This window comes from Hydra vulgaris, chromosome 08 (genome assembly GCF_038396675.1).
Source record: "Hydra vulgaris chromosome 08, alternate assembly HydraT2T_AEP".
NCBI classification, from domain to species: domain Eukaryota; kingdom Metazoa; phylum Cnidaria; class Hydrozoa; order Anthoathecata; family Hydridae; genus Hydra; species Hydra vulgaris.
Window position 1 is genome coordinate 23,857,501 of NC_088927.1, and position 20,398 is coordinate 23,877,898.

Below are 20,398 nucleotides of genomic sequence, written 5' to 3' on the forward strand. Positions count from 1 at the left end.
GCCCAAAAACTTCTTAAACTAGTCGAGTTCATTGTGGGAGTGTACTTTCCTGTCTGGTTTAACATCAAAGTTAAACATAGTTGGACAGAAGGACCAAAACATGTTCTTTACCAGCTTAAGTTGCTTCAACACCAGTCACTCGATATTCAGAATATTGTCATTCCAACTATTAAGCGATCTGCTTGGTATGCCTTCTCTGAATCTATTCTTCAAACTATGCTTTGTTCTGAAAATAAAGAGGAGAGAAGTTTCAGTGTACTCAAAATTCTAGAAATAAGAGGAGAAGGTGATGAAAATGAACAACTAGGAGATCTATCTGTTAGACCAAGAAGGACACCAGATATCAATACTAAGGCAACTTGTCTCAAGGATCTTATTGATTGGAATGAAGCTTTTGAACCACCTTTGACTTGTTGCATGACAACTAAAGACATCAAAGAGTATTTATTTAAACCAATGATTGTACCAAACTGGTGTTGCCACACTCAAGCTGTCGAAAGATGTGTAAAAAAAGTTACCCAGGCATGCGAAAATGTTTTTACAGAAGATAGAAGAGATGGTTGGATTAAAGGACTAGAGTTATCACAGAAGTTGATGTCACGTAATCTATCTAAACAAAACCTTATTGGCTTGACAATGTTTAAGAATTAATCTTTATTGTACTTTATTTTAATAAATCCCAGTAAATGTTGTGTGGATCTATATAAAAGTTTTATTTTTAGTTCCAAAACAACCTAATTTTACAGTTTCAGTGGTAGGCAGTGGGAGGTGGCAAACCTCTCTATTTGTTTTTACAAAAATATTTTTTTTTTTTAAAAAAGAGATGGCGTTTTTTTACGTTTTATAAGTTATTTTTTTTTAATACTTCCATTTTTTAAGTTTTTACCTCCCCCTCCCCCCCGGGCTTTTGGTGAAATAGTCTCACTGACTCCCTGGTAGCTAAAAATTTTTTTTTTTTTTTTTTTTTAACGGTTCTGAACTTTTAATTCTATACCTCACCCTTTTTTAAACTATTCAAAGTAAAATTCAAAAAAAAAAAAGTATGACACACCCTAATACATATTCATATATATATATATATATATATATTTATATATATATATATATTTTTATATATAGTAAAAACTAGATAATTACAACACTCAGTTTATTTTAAACATAACTCAGCATTTCACTCAAATGAGCGATCATCAGGTGTTGCATATCTTAAAAACATAACAACAAAAAAATTAAATGTACTGAGGAGTGTCCTCTTTGATGACAGTTATTGATCTTGTACTTATTTTCATGAAGTCACTTAGACACAAGTTCCTTTTTTGATTCTTTACTAAAGGCAATGATGATGAAACTATGTGATATTTCTCCTTTGTGCTTAAATTGCACAATTTATGTCCAGAATTAAATGATTCAGCCTGATCTAAAATTTACCATTTTAGGACTGGATTTAAACCCTTCTTTTTAATATCCCATACAAATTTAGAAAGTTTAGTGGAATTAGCTATACTTTTATCAAGGAAGGAATTTTGAGTTTATGAAAACAATCTTTAAATGTTTTTTCTATACAATATAATATATAGATACCTTTTCTATACAATATAATTTATAGATACCTTTATCTTGCGGGTTTATCTTATTATTGTATACAGTATGCGAAATTAATACTTGGTGTAGCCTCCATGACTTCTAATGACTGCTGCAATTCTTGCAGGCATGCTACCAATCAACTTCTTGCATTCTTCAACAGTTATTGAACTCCAAACATACTCAACTCGTTCCCATAATTCTTGTCGACTGGCTGCTCTTGTTTCATAATTATAAACTTGATTCTTCACAATAGACCAAAGATTCTCGATCGGGTTAAGATCGGGACTTTGCGCAGGCCACTCTAGAGTCTTAAATTTCTTCGAATTTAGGAATTCTAATGTGATTTTTGCCTTGTGCTTTGGATCATTGTCTTGCATAAAAAGTGTCGAATGAATTTGCTTTTGCCATCCTCGTAAACCAGGCAAATAGCCATTGTTTAAAATGTCAATATAATGTTTCGCGTCCATTATTCCATCAATTTTTACGATTTTACCAACACCAGACGAAGAGAAACATCCCCAAAACAACAACTTTCCGCCGCCATATTTTATCCATATTTTAAAATGATTTGATATTTTACTGTTGGAATAAAGTCACGATCAGAAATTCCTTCTCCAGCTTTTTTCCATACATATCGAATGCCATCAGAGCCAATCAAGTTAATCTTGCTTTCGTCTGTCCAAATCACCTTACTCCACTCAGCAAAAGTCCAGTTTTCATACTTCTTTGCAAATTCCAATCGTTGTTTACGATGTTTCGGTGTTAGTAGTGGTTTCTTGATCTTCTTTTTTGCCTTGAATCCGATTCTCTTGAGTTCTCTTTGCACTGTTTGAGTACTTACCACTGTACTTTGAGCATTATTTAATTGTTTCTTTACATCGTGTGCTGATTTTGCTTTATTTGTCATGATTAATCTAGAAATTGTTCTCTGATCTCGAGTAGTGAAAATTTTCTTGCGTCCATTTTTGTTGCATTTCTCCACTATATCGTTTCGCTTCTTAATTTTATAGACTAAACAATAAGATATATTAAGTTCTTGTCCTATCTCACGAAGAGACAATCCTGATTTAAGCTTCTGAACAGCTAAATTTTCAATTTCTTTCGACACTTTCTTCATTCTTTCAATTATAATTTTTCTGTTGTTTACATTACGAATTTTAAGTTTAAATAAACCGTTTATTACTAATTGAGATATGTTTTATTTAAACAAATTAAAAATATAGCCACAAAGTATTAATTTCGCATTAAAATTAATAATAGCATAAATCGCGACAAAACTGTTTACATCTGACAATTTGTTTCAATAAATAATTTGCTATAAACACTTCTCATTCATTTAAATTCAGGCTCAAAACATGAAACTACAATGAATTACCTTTATTTTGGTATATATATATTGATATATAAACATGTATTTCAATCATTTATTTTAAAAAAGAATATTTTTCAAAAACATTTAAACACTTTTGTCGCATACTGTATATAAATGACATTTTTCTTGAACCTTTTCCATTAAGTGGACTCAAATCAATCTGTTGGCAATTACACAATGGAGGAATAAGGTTAGAAGTATTTGATAAAGTTTTATTATTGTGATGTAATAATGTTACAAATATTCGAAAGACTGCTATAACTAACTTTTAGGTTATTTTGGTTAAACAGTTTATGGAATTTATGTTTGGGAACTTTTAGTTATTAAATTAAGAAAAAGTTTGGCTACCTTTGTCTTAACGTTAATTGAAAAGAGCAGGTTTAACAAAATAAAGTTTTGTATTTGTAATTTTGTAACATAGTGTTTTTAGAAATATCAGTAATGCTTTTTTTAAATTCACTATAATTAAGGGCACTATTATAAGAAGGAGCAGCTTGATCAAATACTTCTTTACTTGAGCATATATATTTCTTATGCAGTTAGATATCATTGTTAGATATCGTTAGATATCAGGATATATAGATTTTAGAATATTTGGAAAATGGTTTGATTTATCATTGACATATAATGGTTTTTCACCTGGTTTTCTATATAGCTGATAAAAATTGTTAGACAGGTTGAGCGTAACATCAAGGAAGTTAACAGTTTTTAAATTAGTTTTTATTGTTATATTTAGCTTGTTTGTTATGTCAGCTTGTTTGTTATGTCAGCTTGTTTGTTATGTTAGCTTGTTTTTTACGTCAGCTTGAATTTTTCCTTATAAAGAATGATGAGGTTTTTCTTTATTATTACTGATGGCGGTCATATTATTATCACTAATATTACAGCAATTTCTGTCATCTCTATATAAACTGTTGGTACTTAATCCATATTCTTTGCTAATATTATATAAGATAAAAAGGATCAGATATTTAAAATAAATTGATCAGTTCACATAACTCAGCTCTCTCATAGATTCCCATTGTAACAAAATTAGAATCTTCTGATTTATTAACCCACAAATTATTTTTTGTAAAAGGTAAGAACTTTCTTGAATGATAAAAACAAAACCATTGTCTTATCTGAAATTTGAGTAAAGTTTTTGAGGTGAACAAAGGAATTGCAAAAAAGCTGTTTAGAAATGAAAAGATAAAAATCAAAAATACCATATTAAGCAAATATCAATGATAAAAAAAATAGTTTTTTTTGTCATTGAAATGGTGGAACCATTTTAAAATTTGTACTTTCATTTGTACTTTGTGATGGAAGCACATGGGTAACATTTCTAACTTTCTTGTTTATATCATCTAGTAAAGTTTTGCTGGCTGTTTTTTAGCGTAAAGTTTTGCTGGCTGTTTTTTAGCGTAAAGTTTTGCTGGCTGTTTTTTAGCGTAAAGTTTTGCTGGCTGTTTTTTAGCGTAAAGTTTTGCTAACTTTATCTGCTTAGCAGGGTTGATTAATCGACACTGAAAGATATTGGCAAAATTTTCTTTATGGTCTTTTATTGTAATAAATGCTGTACTCATGGCAAGCCATTCTAATCAATCATCAATATCCAAATTTGTTGTTATTACTTTAGCTTCCATATTAATACTGTTGTCTTGTGTAATATTAGACCTTTTATTAGTTTTAGTAATATTGTTGATATAAAGTTTTTCATATGAAAGCTTATTAATTTCAAAAAGATTTTGAGTTTCAGCTGCAAAAATTAATATAGTTTCTAAAATTTAATATTAGTGATGTCATTATTTAATTGCATTTGAAAGTTGTTTTTCGCAACGCTTCCATAATTGTTGTTGAGCTGTAATTTTATCTGCAAAAAAAATGTCACAAGCTTGATATTTTTAGGAACTCAAAGAACTGTCTGTTAATTTTGAAATTATGAACAAATTTTTTATTCAAATAATATACCATGGTGTGTATCCATTATAAAAATGTCAAAATTTACTGGTAAATTTACAGGTAAAGTTACTGGTAAAGTTACTGGTAAATTTTACATTTGCAACACTTATTAACATTTCACAATATTACTGCTAATTATCTCCTTTGATGTTTATCCATAAATGACTGAAATTAGAGTATTTTTAAAAAAGTAGTTAATTTCCAAAAATTAATAATATTTTTTTGTAAATATGATTAATTTGGCGATTCTTAATAATACTAAGATTAAATTTGATCGTTTGTTTTAATAATTTGCTTCTTTTAGATTTTAATAGTATGCAATTTTTTAAATTGTTGTTTTCCTAAAGAATTATTTCAGCAGGTTGCATATAAACATTATTTTTTTTATAGATTCATATTTACGAACTAATTACAAATATTGTTTGAGAAGAATAATATTTGTAATTGTGGTATATAAACAACACAAATATATTGTCAATACAGTATAGGTTGCAATGAATATAAGTTCCTTTATTTTATTTATATGCAGCTGATTTTTTTAGGAGTTATTAAGCAATAATAGATGTTCAAAATATACTTTAAATATAATGTTTTAATAGCGATCTTTGCATTTTAAATGGATTTAAATAAATAAAAACGCATATTTTAGTATTTAAAATATAATTTTAAATACTAAAATATGCGTTTTTTTAAGTATTTTCATCCAGTAAAAATATGGAATATTTTAAAAAAATAAAATAAAAATGAATATTTGTACTATTCTTAATAATTTAGGTAGCAAGTACGATTGCATAAAGGGAAAAAAAAGTTTTTGAACATGTTTTTTTAGAATTAAAACAAAAATAGAGTCTCTAGTATTTTTGATAACATTAAATAGGTATATTTTGGGAGCTTTAAAGTTGGTTTAAATAATTATATATGCAGGTGATTTTGTTTTGAAGAATATATGTATTTTAGGATTTAATAAAATCATATCGATTAAGTCCATGCATGCGGACTTTAGTTCAAGGAAGAAGTTGAAATTGAAGAAAAAAATTTTATTTTATGCTAATTTCAAACATAATTAACTTATGCAAATATACAATAATAAAAAATTATTATTTCAAATGAAACTCTATACTCTATAACATTTGTTTAAAAAAAAAAAATCTATACATATATATTAGGGTGTCCCAAAAATATGTAGAAAAACTTTTTTTTTCTAAACTTGTACTTGTACACCTAAAATTCATTGTCTTTATAAAGGTAGAAGATAAATACATAATAAAAAATTGCACTCAGATTGTTTTAAGTGCTTACTGTAAAATTCCTAAATCTTCCTTTTTTTAGCTAGAAAAGATCAAAATTAAATAACAGTATAATTCTTTTATTCATAAATATATCTCATTGTTAACATTAACTGACAGTATAATTCTTTTATTAACAAATATATCTCATTATATATTACCATATTGAAAGCTTTAAATTTTCATATTTTTGTTTTGAGTTACTTTCATTGTTACTTTTTTTCTCTCCTCTCTCGCTATCAATAGTATATTTTGACGTTGTTCTTCTTTTTGAGAATATTTTAAAAAATCATTTATTAACCCAATGTTCCTTTCAGCGCATTCGTTAGTTACACTAAGTCCTTTAACAAAATTTTCAAATTCAGTTTTCAAGAACTTGGGATGAGAGTGAACTCAATCTTTGACTTAATATACGATTCCTAAGCGTATAAATATAAGCCAGCTATCAACAGTAACAAGCTCTGAAAGCTTGCTGTTTGGTAAGATTAAAACAGGATTAGGCTTTCCCATACTTATTTTTTCTAACTATGGAACTGGAAAGGAAATTAATGACTTCAAAATCTGATACTTTACAAACATTTCCAAGTGAGAGTCAATTAGTGAAAAAACAATACTGCTGGAGAAAGATACCACAAATGATTATGAAAACTTTTAATCAAAGCATTGCCAACATCGGTATTAAATTGATCCTTGAGAACATATGCTGCTTTAAATGCATTAAAATCATTAAGTACAGCATGTTGAGTGCTTCTTGACTTGAGTTACCATGGAGCATAATAAACAGCAACAATAAAGGCACATGTTTCAATTTCCTTTTTATTTTTATCAGTTAAAATGTTTATAATAGTGGATGTCATTTCTAGTGTAAGAATATTCAAAGCATCAGCCATGAATCTTGCTTCGTGACAAGCTCCAGGTTGATGAATTTTAAATTCATTAAGCTTATCAGATTCAACGCCAAGATAAAACGCCAAATATTTTACAAGGTGATTATAGTAATTTCTTGGAGAAATTTTATTCTTCAACGAATACTTTACATAATCTTTAGCTGCTAGCGCCAAGATATAAAGCCTGCTACCTATTTCCAGCTTGTTTTAATCAAATTTTTTCAGTTCTGGAGTTCTTGAATTTACCGATTCATGAGAAGTTTCCCAGTGTTTTTGGAAAGCTAAGTACATAGACTTGCTTGAACCCTTAGGTTTAACTTTTGTGATAGCCTGTATTGCATGAGTTATATGGAGTTCATATGTGGTGACGACACATAAACAAAAAAAAACACTTATTAAGAATTCTACTAGTTATTATTATAGCTCCATTTAGTCTACCTGTAGACTAAATTAAAACCTGTATTACTTGATGTAGTATTAGTACAGACTCCAATTATATTATCAGCTATTTCAAAATGCTCTAAAATGTTTTGAATAAGAATAGCTTGATCTTTTCCTTTACTGCTCTCTACAGCTATAATTCCAAGTAGGCGGTCACCTTTTGTATTGAATTCAGGACTGGTAACAGATATCGCAACCCTTTATTTTTTAACTGTAATTTTTAACTTTTCCTCTATTTCTTTTACTAACTTATTGTCAAAGTGCAAGATCAAATTCTTTCCCAACATTTCTTCATAATAGCTTGATCTGATGGTGGCTGAAGGTGGGTAAATTAAAAAAGAATTTTTTTCTCTTTATAATCATTATTTTTATTTTATTATAAATATTTTGAATATAAAAAAAATTTACCTAAATCTTCAATATACTTGAATCTACTTCTAGCTATTGAGCTTCTAGAGATATTTAAATCATGAACATTTCCCCATAAAGCTTTAATAACAGCTCCTAGAAACATTGTTTGTGAGCGAATGCTAATTCCATCTAAAACTAACAGGTGTTGTAGCTAATAGAAGCTTGTCTCTGTCAAACTCTATTGCTATTTCTGAACAGCCAGATTTAGATGTTTTTTTACATTTTGCTTTTGTGTGTGTCGGAAGCTGATTTTCATTGCTTTCTAGATAATCGAAATCACTATCACTAGCAATTGAAGACTGGTGAGGCGCAGAACCTAAGTTACAAAAAGCGTTAATGACTTAATAAAGTGAATAAAAGTTTAATTTAAACCATTATTAAAAATAATTATTGGAGAATTTTTGAACTAAAGATTAAGATATAATTTACCTGATGCCTCGGATTCATCTGATTCACGAGAGATCACTTCATCCATTTCTAAATCGATTTTGCAATCAAGTTTAAAACTTTCATTAACTCTGCATTTTTCTTCATAAGATCTCTTTCTTTCATACCTTTTAATTTTCCTTTCAACTCTTTGTTTCATATCAATGTCATACTTTTCATTCATCACACCACTCCTCAATGTTCTTTGATCTCGAAAAAAAGCCAAATCTTCTATCACTGCAGCATTCGATCTTGGCATATCTTTATCTGATTTTATTTTTGCTTCTATGTTTTTTTGAGAAATATCAAACAAATTTTCAAGAAGTTATTCAAACTGGTTCTGGTGTTTTTTTTTGGTAACTGTGTTCCAGGCTAAATAACTTGTATTTCTCATTGAAATGTACAATTCATTTAGTTTAATAAACTTTTGCACAATTTGTACTTCAGAAATTATATAGTTTCCAAAGCCAGCATATTTCCATATATTAACAATTTTTCTTAGGCAGCATATCTCCATATTTTCATAACAGAAATCTTTGTCAAGGCAAACCATATTCCTACTCCCACTCTTTGTTTTGCATGAAAAATTTTCTTGAGTAGACTTGAACCTTTTACTTTTTTCTGTAATAACATACTGATAATATTGTAGAACTGTTCCATTTGTTGGAAGTTGATGTTGAGGAAAAACAGAAATCGGACTTCTGAGAAGTCGTTATGGGTTTAAATTAAAATTGTAGTTCGACTTTTTTATTTTAGTGATCTTTCTTTTCCCATTTGTGATAAGAATTTATTTTAATATTTATTTTTTTATAATTTTTAAAAACTAAACTGCCCAAAAAGATTCTTTTTTCAAGAGTAACAATTCAATTAGTTGTTTTTTTTATCAGAAAAAAATGATTGGTTTAAGTTTGTTTACGTTTTCTAAAAAGGTAATCAAGATTGCCGTTTTCAAAGTTGGTATATTCAAAAGTTGATATTTTAAATAAGATAAAGTTGGTATATTCAAAAATCAATAATTTAAAAATAGCTGTAAGTCCAAAAAAAAAAAAGAAATTATCGATGTTTTAAAAACACATCAATATATACTGTTTTTAAAATTTCCTAATATTTGGAACAGTGATCAAGAAAAGTTTGTTAATATATTACTAGTTGATCAGTTACCACCCATATCCTAATACAAAGCTAACAGTTTTTTTAAAAAAAGATTACAGATGTCTTTTAAACTATGAAAAACAACAGCTATTAGAATCCTTAAAAGAGTTTTCATTTAGATGAGCGGATATATTTAAGTTAAGAAAAGCTCACAACACTTAACAAAATCTGTTTTTTTAATTTCTACAGTAAGCACTTGGAGTGGTCTTATAAATCTTTTTTCAATAGTAGTGGTCTTCTGTAAGTATTTAGACAAAGAATTTGATGCGTACAAATTTTTTTTTTTTCATATTTTTGGGACACCCTAATATATATGTGTATATAGTTTAAAATTTATAAACAAATAAAAAAATGTTGTATTTTTGCAAGAAATTATTCATGATTTTTAATCGCTCTTGGATACGGTTATTGACTTTTCTTTCAAGAAAAAATATGAAGTGTATATATTTTTGAATAGCCTGGGTAATGTTGTGTTTAAAAATGACAATAAAAAAAAATTACAGATTGTTTTTTTTTAATTTTGGCCAAAAATCAAGTTTTTCAGACCACTGCACAGTGGTTTAAATGGTGGACAGGAGTAAAATTTTTAATTTTTTGAAATTAAAATTTAACTTAATTTTTGTATACATAAATAGCATGCAGATTTAAGCTGGAAAAAAAAAAAGTTTAAATTATTGTCAATTTAAAAAGTTACAGCCATGTAAACTTGAACAATTTGGAAGAAAAAAAAAACACTTTAAAGCCCAAAAGAGTTTTTGGGTATACTCAGAAAAAAATTGATGAAAATAAAAAGATTATTGATCTAAAACTTGGAAAATTATTAATATAAAAACGTTTTTCTTGCTAATAATAATAGTATTTTAGAAAGAAAGTTGGATAATTTTCATAAAAGTTAGACAAAAACTGTGAATTTTTTCACATAATTTTGCTGTAGTTTTTGAACATTTCAGTCATTATCTCAAAAACCGCTAATTGCGTCATTTACTAAACCTTATGATAAAATATGATTTCCTAACTACAAAATAAAAGCTTTCGTTTGCTGCAATGTTGGCCTCATTAGCGGTTTTAAAAAAAAAAGAGTTTTTAAATTGCCATCTTAAAGTGAAAGTCTAAGAATTTGGTTTTGAAAAATTTACAAACACACTTATGTTACAAAAGTAATTTATTTACAAACAAAAAGATTGTTTAAAATATCATCAGCTGAGGCACTTCTGCGCATACATGAGCGTTTAGAATGCCCCCTACCTAAGCAGTTTTTGGAAAATAACCGCTCTTTGCTCCATTTTTCTGCAACTAATGGGTCAGACCCTAGTCAAAGTTTTTTGAAGCAATCTTTTATATTGACCTATTGATTAATTTTTCTTGATAGTTTTTCCCTGAATCATCTGAGACACTTATTATTAGCTTTCATTCCTACTTCACTCCAAGATTTCAAACCTGTGGAATCATTTATTTCTATTAACTCCCAGCTATGAGCAAGAATTTTGTACAGCGTTGGAGTTATATTTACCCAATAAAGTTCTTGTAGAAGCAAGATGTTTAGCTTCTGGCACATTTGTTTGTATAGCTCAATATTAATTTTTTTGCCAGATGACATTGCTCTCAGAATAGTTGAAAGAAGCAAGCAATACTTTTTAACTAGTTTGCGGTCTGTTTGACTTGATATGTGATCTGTAATAACCTTTCACATTAAATTATTATGTAAAAGTTTTTGGGCAACATTTCCAGTTGTTGTGTTCCCCTCTTGTCCGATTGATTCTGCAAAATCCCATTTTATTCCTGTTTTAACTTGAATAATTTCTTGTAGTCATGTTTTTTCTTCTTTCAGCAATGTTGTGTTTTTGTTTATCTTAGATTCTTTCCGAGTTAAGACACCTGCTGCCATGTGGACAGCTACCTTTATAAAATGATCAAAGCTCCTGAGTAAACCATGTAAAACCTGAATGGACCTAACATTCGAACATGCAAATGGACTTGTAGTTTGACAGTGTCGAATGTCATAATCCTTTTTTTTTTTTCAAAATGGTCCCGTCCTATTTTATTAAGTCAAGAAATATTTGTTGCATGGATTTAACATCCCTGTTTATGATAAAAACATCTTGAACTGTTTGTATATTTTCACATTGTTCTTTTGAAAGATCACAAAGATCACAATACGAACCTCCAAGACCTTGATAATTATTAGAAGCCTTTCTGTCCAAACTATGAGCGACAACGTTTACTTTAACATGATAATCATTTTCATTATGCTCAACAATAATTCGTCTTCCTTTATACACTGTATGTCTTTGTTAAATAAAGAAAGAGATTGGATATTTTCATTTGACTCTTTCCCCATATGAATCATAAGTGACCTTAGAGTAGACTCTGAGTTAAGGTATTGCTGTTCCCACAATGTAATACTTTCATGATTTAAAATTTTAAGTGGACAAAACATTGCCATAATGATGTTGCTTGTGTTAACATTGTGCAGTTGATTGTAAATTTTGTGTCCACCACTTCCATCGTAGCTGAATTTTACTTCTAGTATAAGGCTTTTTTCTGTAGAAGAAACGGAAGTACCTTCAATCTTCAAAATTCTCTCAATAGTAATCTTGGTAGATTTAATAAAACTTGCATAGACACCAACAAAAGGATCTGGAAGATAATTTGTTTTTAATGGAGTGATAGAACTTCGGAACAATTGAATTTCATTCCAGGTTGGAAATACATCTATATTGTTTGCTTTTAGCATTTTTCTCTGCTGATTATAAGTCATTCCTAAATTTGACTCATAACAATTAGCAGCCGCTGTCACTGTCGGTATTTTCAACTTTAATGTTTTATTTTTTCCTTCATGCCTTGTTAGAAGAAATTCACACATACTTTTAACATCCATTGTTTCATTTTTAGCAAAATCCTATAAATAATGCTAAATATGATTTATTCATTAATTTTTTCAACTATTAAACAATACTATAATTTATATATATATATATATATATATATATATATATATATATATATATATATATATTTACACACACTTTTAATATTCATTGTTTCATTTTTAGCGAAATCCTATAAATAATGATAAAACATGGTTTATTCATTAATTTTTTCAACTGTTAAACAATACTATAATTTATACATTATACATATATATATATATATATATATATATATATATATATATATATATATATATATATATATATATATATATATATATATATATATATATATATATATATACATTATATGCAACTAATTAAAATACCTGCACATTTTCCCATAGCTTTTGTGATCTTCTTAACATATGTTTCCTTAATAGAGCTGACCAATGTTTTATCATCCTATACGGACTGATTTCTTCATCATTCTTATCAGCAAATTCAAAATATGCGCTACTTTCTTTAGTTTTTGAGCTTATTCTTATAATGACTTCTTTTGATCTATATTTAAAAAAGCGTCTTTTTCTAATTTTAACTTTTAAAATTTTCTCTCTTTCAAATGTTGAAATTTTCACAAAATATTTTTTAGTATTCTAACTTCGTTTTCTCTTAACTTAGCTTGTGTTTCATTTTCTATTATGGTAGTCAAATCAGATACACGAGTGACATTTCAATTATTAAAGTAAATAATTGTTGCTATGTTAAGCAATGTTCTTCAAGTGTTGCCATTTTAATTGTTTTTGTTATTATTATTTTTCTCTTTTAAATACTTTACCGTGCTTTTAATTGTTTATAATTAATTTTACTTCAAATAAGGATATTATTCTTATTTCAAAATAATGTTATCATAAAAGTATTTACTCTCTATAAGTTTAAATGATCATGAAAATAAAAATATGAATTTTGATGTTAGAAATAAATTGTTTTATAATAATTGCCTGGTATCTGATTGTTTCCTAATTGTGAGATTGGAATTTTCTCTAATGTGTTCAATTACCACAATTAGTTTGCTGATGATGGAATGACTAAGTGCTTTTGATATAAAAGTTTTAGTCTTCAATTCTTTGTATATAAAGCCACAACAAGATCATCAAACTTTTAAGATTTGACATATAATAAAAAAATTGTTTCATTTATTTAAAAATTTTATGGGGCCCTAGATTTATTGGTATAGATGTATGGCAATAAAAAACACATGCATTACTGACGTATAAACATGTATTTAGACTTTATAATCCTGTATATAAAAACATTTTTAAATTGCATGCTTTAAAGTGCCCTTTCGGTATCCTAGAGTTTATAGTGCAATCATAGTAATAAACATGGCAGTATTTTTAATGGATAAAGCTTGAAAGTTTACCCTAAAAACATGAATTTCGACTATGTATACCTATTTGAAAAAATGTTATTACTGACTTTTTTAGGGTGTTTTGCATTGTGTTATTTTAGTGTTCTAAAGTAATGGTATGCCCTCATGTGTATTTATTTATGATGGAACTTCAAAAATTAAGCTAAAAACATATATCATGACCATGTTTTGTTTGTCATGCCGCACAAAGAGATTTTTCCTAAGTATAGTCAAATGTAAAAGAAAGTGCAAAATAAACCAATTTGCACTGTGTATTGGTACGTTCTTTAATGAGTAGTTGAAAGAATGTCATTTCATAATTGGATTTATTTATAATAACTTCATATATTAGATATATATGTGTGTGTGTATATATATATGTGGGTATATATATATATATGTGGGTATACATATATATATGTGGGTATATATATATGTGGGTATACATATATATATGTGGGTATATATATATATATATATGTGGATATATATATATATATATATATATATATATATATATATATATATATATATATATATATACCCACATATATATATATACCCACATATATATATACACACACACACACACACACAGTATATATATATATATATATATATATATATATATATATATATATATATATATATATATATATATATATATATATATATATATATATATATATATATTGTCAGTTTAAATACCATAGTGTCTGTGAGATTTAAACTGACAAAGTTAAGGTTAGATTATAGCAAAACGCGTTAATTTATTTGTGGAAACTAACTAGGATTAAAAAACTACAAAAATGCAAATTAAAAGACTACAATGCTTTTAAAAACATTAAGAATGTTTTTATTTTATTTTTTTACTGTAAAACATGCATGGAGTGTTGCTACATCATTTTTTTTTCATGAAAGTTCTTTAATGTAACACTACTCAAAGTACTGCCAAATTTCATTTTTAATGTTAGTATGAAACCTAAATCAAAATTATAAATCTTCCATTATATCTTTTATGTTTCATAATGTATTTGTTTTATAATAATACATACAAAGAATGCCGTATTTTTTTGTAAACAACAAAGTATAATATCCGAGCTAACACAAAATGTTTAAGTACGTTTGATGAACTTTGCAAAGGTTTGATGAACGTTGCAAATGTTTGATTAACTTTGCAAATGTTTGATGAATGTTCCTAATGTTCGATAAATGTTGCAAATGTTCGATGAATGTTGCAAACGTTAGATGAATGTTGCAAACATTAAATTAACCTTGTAAATGTCAATAAATGTTGCAAATGTTTGAGCATGTTCTATGAATGTTCACACTGTTTGTTGAAGATTTTGTGTTAGCTGGGATAATATGCGCTTTTTTTTTATTACTAATAGGCATATAAAATTTTTGAATAATTTTTCACCAAGCTCAAAATAGCTCACAAATATGCTTAAGCATATAGTAGCACTTATAAGATTATACTTAAACTAGATATATACTTATCTTATAAGATTTGTTGTAAGTAACATTGATATACTTTTCTTTTTTTTGTGATCTGGTGCATTCATATTTTTTAACAAAATCTGAACCTAGATTTGCTTAAAAGCGTTATGCTTATAATAAAAACTTGTTTACTTTGTAAATACATATAATAATGTAAACAAAAGCAACATAATAACTTCTTTTTTTTAACATTAAATTCATTTTAGTAAATCAATTTTTTTAATAATTTCAATCTTATGGAAGTTCAATAATTAAATTAAAATATCTAGTAGGTTGCTGTCACTTGTGTTATTTTATGCTTATGTTAACAATGCATTATAATTCATTGATAAATACAATATGTTCACTTTGTTTGGAATTCCAATCTATATGTAAATTAAAGTAAAAAGACAATAAAAAGATTGCCATCTCTTAAACAAGATAAAAAAGTAATTGAATCAAAAAAGTAAAGAAAATCAGAAAAAAAAAATACAACAATGCATTGAAGTCAACTAACAAAATAGGGTTGGTCAGATATCCTTAAGAAGAATTAAAAACTCAGTCCACTACCAGAAATGTTTATAATTTTTTTTAGGTTAGATTTTACAACATATTAAACCTGATTAACACTATTTTAAAGTTTTGTTTTAATTTTTAATTTAAATTTTGACTACCCTTTAAAGGTATCACTTGCACTAGGAGAAAAAAAGTAAGATTGGAAAAAAAAAGCAGTTAACGAAGAAGAAAATAAAGAAGAAAAGAAAATTGAATTTTGAAGTCACTATTCAGTTAGTTGGTTATAGCAGTAATTCAGTTGAAGAATCATTTGTCAATGAACCTAGTCATTTTTTGTGTTCTGCATTTAAAAATGCTTTAAAAGTGATTCCGAATTTAATATTTTGAAAAAGCAGCTGATACAGATACAGATTGATACTGGATCAGATACCATCACTGTGGTTTTACCGAAGAACTTTATTGCTCACCCAGCAATAAGAGCAATTGCAGACAGAACTTAGTTATTAAATCATCAGCTAATAATGAATATTTCTGCAATTCTAATTCTAATTTGGTTTTTTTTTATGAAAAAAAAAATTATTCTCAACCGATCTTTAAATTTTTATTTTTATTTTATGCAGGCTGTGTTAAACCTGTGGATGTTAACATTTTAATAAATAACATAAGAAAATCAAGAAAGCTAAATAGGCAAATAATAGCAAAGAAAATTATAAGCATTTAACGAGAAGTTCACGCCTCCTTCCGTGTCAATGTCGCTTATTTGGCTGGAGCTGGCATTGAACCTCAGACCTCTGGGTTCTGAGCCAGAACTCTAACCACTGCGCCACGACTGCTCAATAAATTTATCAATAAATTTTAAATTTCATAGTAAAATATTTTAGCTTTCAAAAATTATGACCATATAAAGTTTAAACCCCCCTCAATTTGAGGGGGTTGTAAATTTTATATAGTCATTATTTTTGAACGCTGAAAGATAATACTATGAAACTTAAAATTTATCAATGAATATAAGTCTAGTTGAGAATAGTACAAAAAATATTTCATCAACTTGTTGCTCTCACGTTTGGCAGGGGGGGCTCAAATTTTGGGGTTTTTTTGTTCCCAGCCTCCAATCATTGCAATTTTTTGCAAGGCATCCTTATTTGACATAAGTATAAACATATAAATGTTTGGCGTTTGCTCCATGTCTGGAAGTTAGCTATCTGAAAGACCAAAAAAAGCTGGCTCCGGCTTTGTATTATGACTAAATAAGTAAATAATATATAAACAGAAAAACACTGAGAAAATCAAAACAAAACTAAAGTTACAAAAAACATTACAAACAAAACAAAAAATTATGTTAAGTACTTTCAGCAAGAAAAAACAAAAAAAAGCAAACAGCGTAAATATAAAAAAAAAAAACAATAATAAATAAAGAAAAAATAATAATACACGGTAGAATAAAACATGTGTAATAAATGGCTAAAATGGAAATAAAAACAAATAGTATATAGCTGTATAAAAAATTTATATAAAGCTATTTAAAAATAATTAATAACTAAAAAATTAAACATTAAATGACTAAATCATTACTATTAAAAAACAAATCATTACTATAAGACGGCATAATAGCATTACTAAAATAGAAAATCTTAAATAAATATAAGAAATATATGAAAGATAAATAAAAAAATATATGAAATAAAACTAAAGAAATACATAAAAAAATAAAAAAAATCTTGGTTTGCTGCTCTTTTTCTTATGTTTAAATAGTTTTCCATTCTTTTTATTTATTTCATTTTACTAACTTTTTTTTTTTAACTTCTATTTCCGTTACTTTTTTACTTATTTTCTTTCAGATATTTCTTTTTTTTTTTCTTATTTTAAAACATTTGTTTATTCTTTTTTTTTAAATGATTTTATTTTTCTTTTAATTTATAAATTTTATATTTTTCATTTTTATTTTTCCTCTATAAAAAGGCTATTTTTTACTGTTAGAAAAAAGCATCCACCATTTGCGATGTCATTGCATTGATCGATACTTCAATTCTCAGGAATTTAAAAATGTTTGTGAAAAAGCATCAAAACATTATAAACACCTGGAATAAAAAGCATTTCAAGAAAAAGAATATGTATATATTTTCTTAAGCATCAAAAGATATTATTTATGAAGTAAAAGACACCTACAAAACAGAACCGTGTGTTTTAAAACAACGAAAATCATTTACAGATCTTACTCTTCTTCTTTTACCTGTTTTTAATAAAGTAGTTGTTGTTATTTTAGTAAATTTAGTTTATTTATTTTAGTAAAGTTTAGTAAATTTGAAAAAGCATTTAGATAATATTATTAGCTAAACGATTATAAAAGTAATTTTTTTTTAGCTCATAAATTTTAAAGATTTTATCGATTTTTGTGATTTTTTTTTATTGTTCTACTTTATTTTATACTATAAAATGAGTTCCCTACACTGAATGATTCCAGAAACACCATAATTCATTTTTGGATAAGTTAAGCATGGAATCGTGTTATCTGAGGTTAGATACAAGTTCCCTTGAAAAATTACACTTGTCAGGGCTTTCTATATGCCTTAGATTGCGAATTTTAAAATTCAGCCAATATACAAAAACAAAAATATTTTCCGAAGCTGTTGTAATAAAAGCCATTGATTAGAAGGAAGCGGCAGAATTAGCATTTTATCTCTTGGGTGGAAAAGACCAAAATGATTGGAAAACTTTTGGAGTGAATTGTCATGTAAGATGGATGTCCAAAATTAGTTGTTTGCATCAAAGATGCATATAACAAATGGGACATTCATCTACCTTTAACAAATGGGGCATCAGTTTATCTTTAGAAAAGATTTGAACTGAGCTTTAACATACAAATCTACCCTGAAAGTTAAAAAGATTTTTGAATTTCAGCTTGGTTTTGCTTTTGGTTAAAGCTTGACTAGAAATAACAAAAGGTTCTGATGCACCTGTTAATGATATTCAGTTATACAAAGATCTAGGAGTTTTAGGAAAAATATCACTGTGTCTTCATTATGGCTGTGTCTTCACTGTGTCTTCACTGTGTCTTCACTGTGGCTGCTTAAAATCTTAAGAAGTGCTTACTGGGCACTCTTGGTATTTAACTGATGAGGTCTTTTTTCTAATTCTGCATTCTGCAAATGAAAAAACTAATATTGCGTTAAAGTTGATAAATATGGAAAAGCCACAGTTCTAGAAAACCTTCTCTTCCACCTATTTAAAAGAATTCAGAGCTTTTGTTATATATAGGGAATCAATTTTGGTTGCTCTTTTATAAATTAAACAAAAATTGGCTCAAACTTCCTCCTTTAGAGGAAAATAGAAACTATTAAAGAATGAAATTTTTTGCAAAAACAGTCAATATTTCCGATGATGTTGCTGAGTGAGGAATCAAGTTATGTTCAGTTTATATTCAGATACTTTCAAAGGTAAAACAGTTGAAATATATTTTTTAGTTAATTTTAGGATTGAAATAAAACGTTTGCTTAATTTTAGGATGAGGCGGTGTAAAATTAAATTTTAGAAGTTTGAAAACATAGAAAACTTGTTGATTATCTTAATAAAAGCAATTTTTTTTTTGATTTAGCTCATTTCAAGAGCTAATTTTTTTAATTATCTCATTTACGCGCCAGGCGGCACTGAATTATTTGTAATAATTTTTATATTAGTTTTATATTAGTATGTTAAAACCTTTTTTTGTTTATATTTGATTTGACTTGATTATTCTGTTGTTTTGTTGAAATGTTGAATTAATTTTATTCTAAATATGTTTTTGTATCTCATTTCTATAGTAAAACCAAGTCTTAATATCGTGCCTGATTCTGTAACATTTTATATTAAAAATGGTGCTTCAATCACATTGGATACAATAGCATTAACATCTAGTGTTGGTCTCAAAAGTTTTGAATGGTATTTTAATGGAAAATCTTTGTGTGGAAATTCAAAATACAATTATACTTCAGATTACAAACTAATAGTTAATCAACCAGTTGAATACGATTCTGGAATTTATCAAGTGTTTTATTTTTTTGATGGATTTGAATTAAAGCATGCTTTCAATGCATTTTTTGTTAAGGGTTAGTTTTTTTTATAATTATGTAACAATAATTATTAAATATATGGTAGCCACAGTCCTAGAATGTCCTTGATTTTTAGAAGTGTTCTGAATAGTAAGCAATTATGCCTCATTTTTTACTGGGGCTGGGTTTGATAATGAAGAACTAGGGCTGGGTTTGTGACTGCGGCTGCATAAACATTAATACATCTTAAAGTATATTTTTTTAATTTGAAATTTATGTAAATTAAGCTCAATCATACCATATGTAGCTCCACTTTTCTTAATTTTACATTCTCCATTTTATCCCGAGTTTGGTACCTCTCTATATGCTGATACCCAAACCACTTTAATCTTCTCTGAGAAACGTTTGATACTACGTTTTTATCTAATCTATGTCTAAGATTATGGCTCTTTTTCTTGTTTTGTTAGAGTCATACCACACATCTAAATTTAAATTTCAATCAAAACCTTCTATTGCTTGTGTTACAGAAAATATAGTCCTACAAAAGTGTTCTCTTTCATTCTTAATAAACTCTCTTTAATTCTTACTAAACTATTA

At 27.2% G+C, this 20,398-nt stretch overlaps 1 protein-coding gene across 1 annotated transcript in view; it reads left to right on the forward strand.

The window, feature by feature from the left end:
- LOC136083694 (cell adhesion molecule DSCAM-like) overlaps positions 1 to 20,398 on the forward strand; it is a 172,643-nt gene that overhangs the window by 43,421 nt on the left and 108,824 nt on the right. The window contains exon 6 of the mRNA XM_065803273.1: positions 19,574 to 19,858. Coding sequence (XP_065659345.1) covers positions 19,574 to 19,858 — 285 coding nt within the window. The remainder of the gene's footprint in view (positions 1 to 19,573; positions 19,859 to 20,398) is intronic.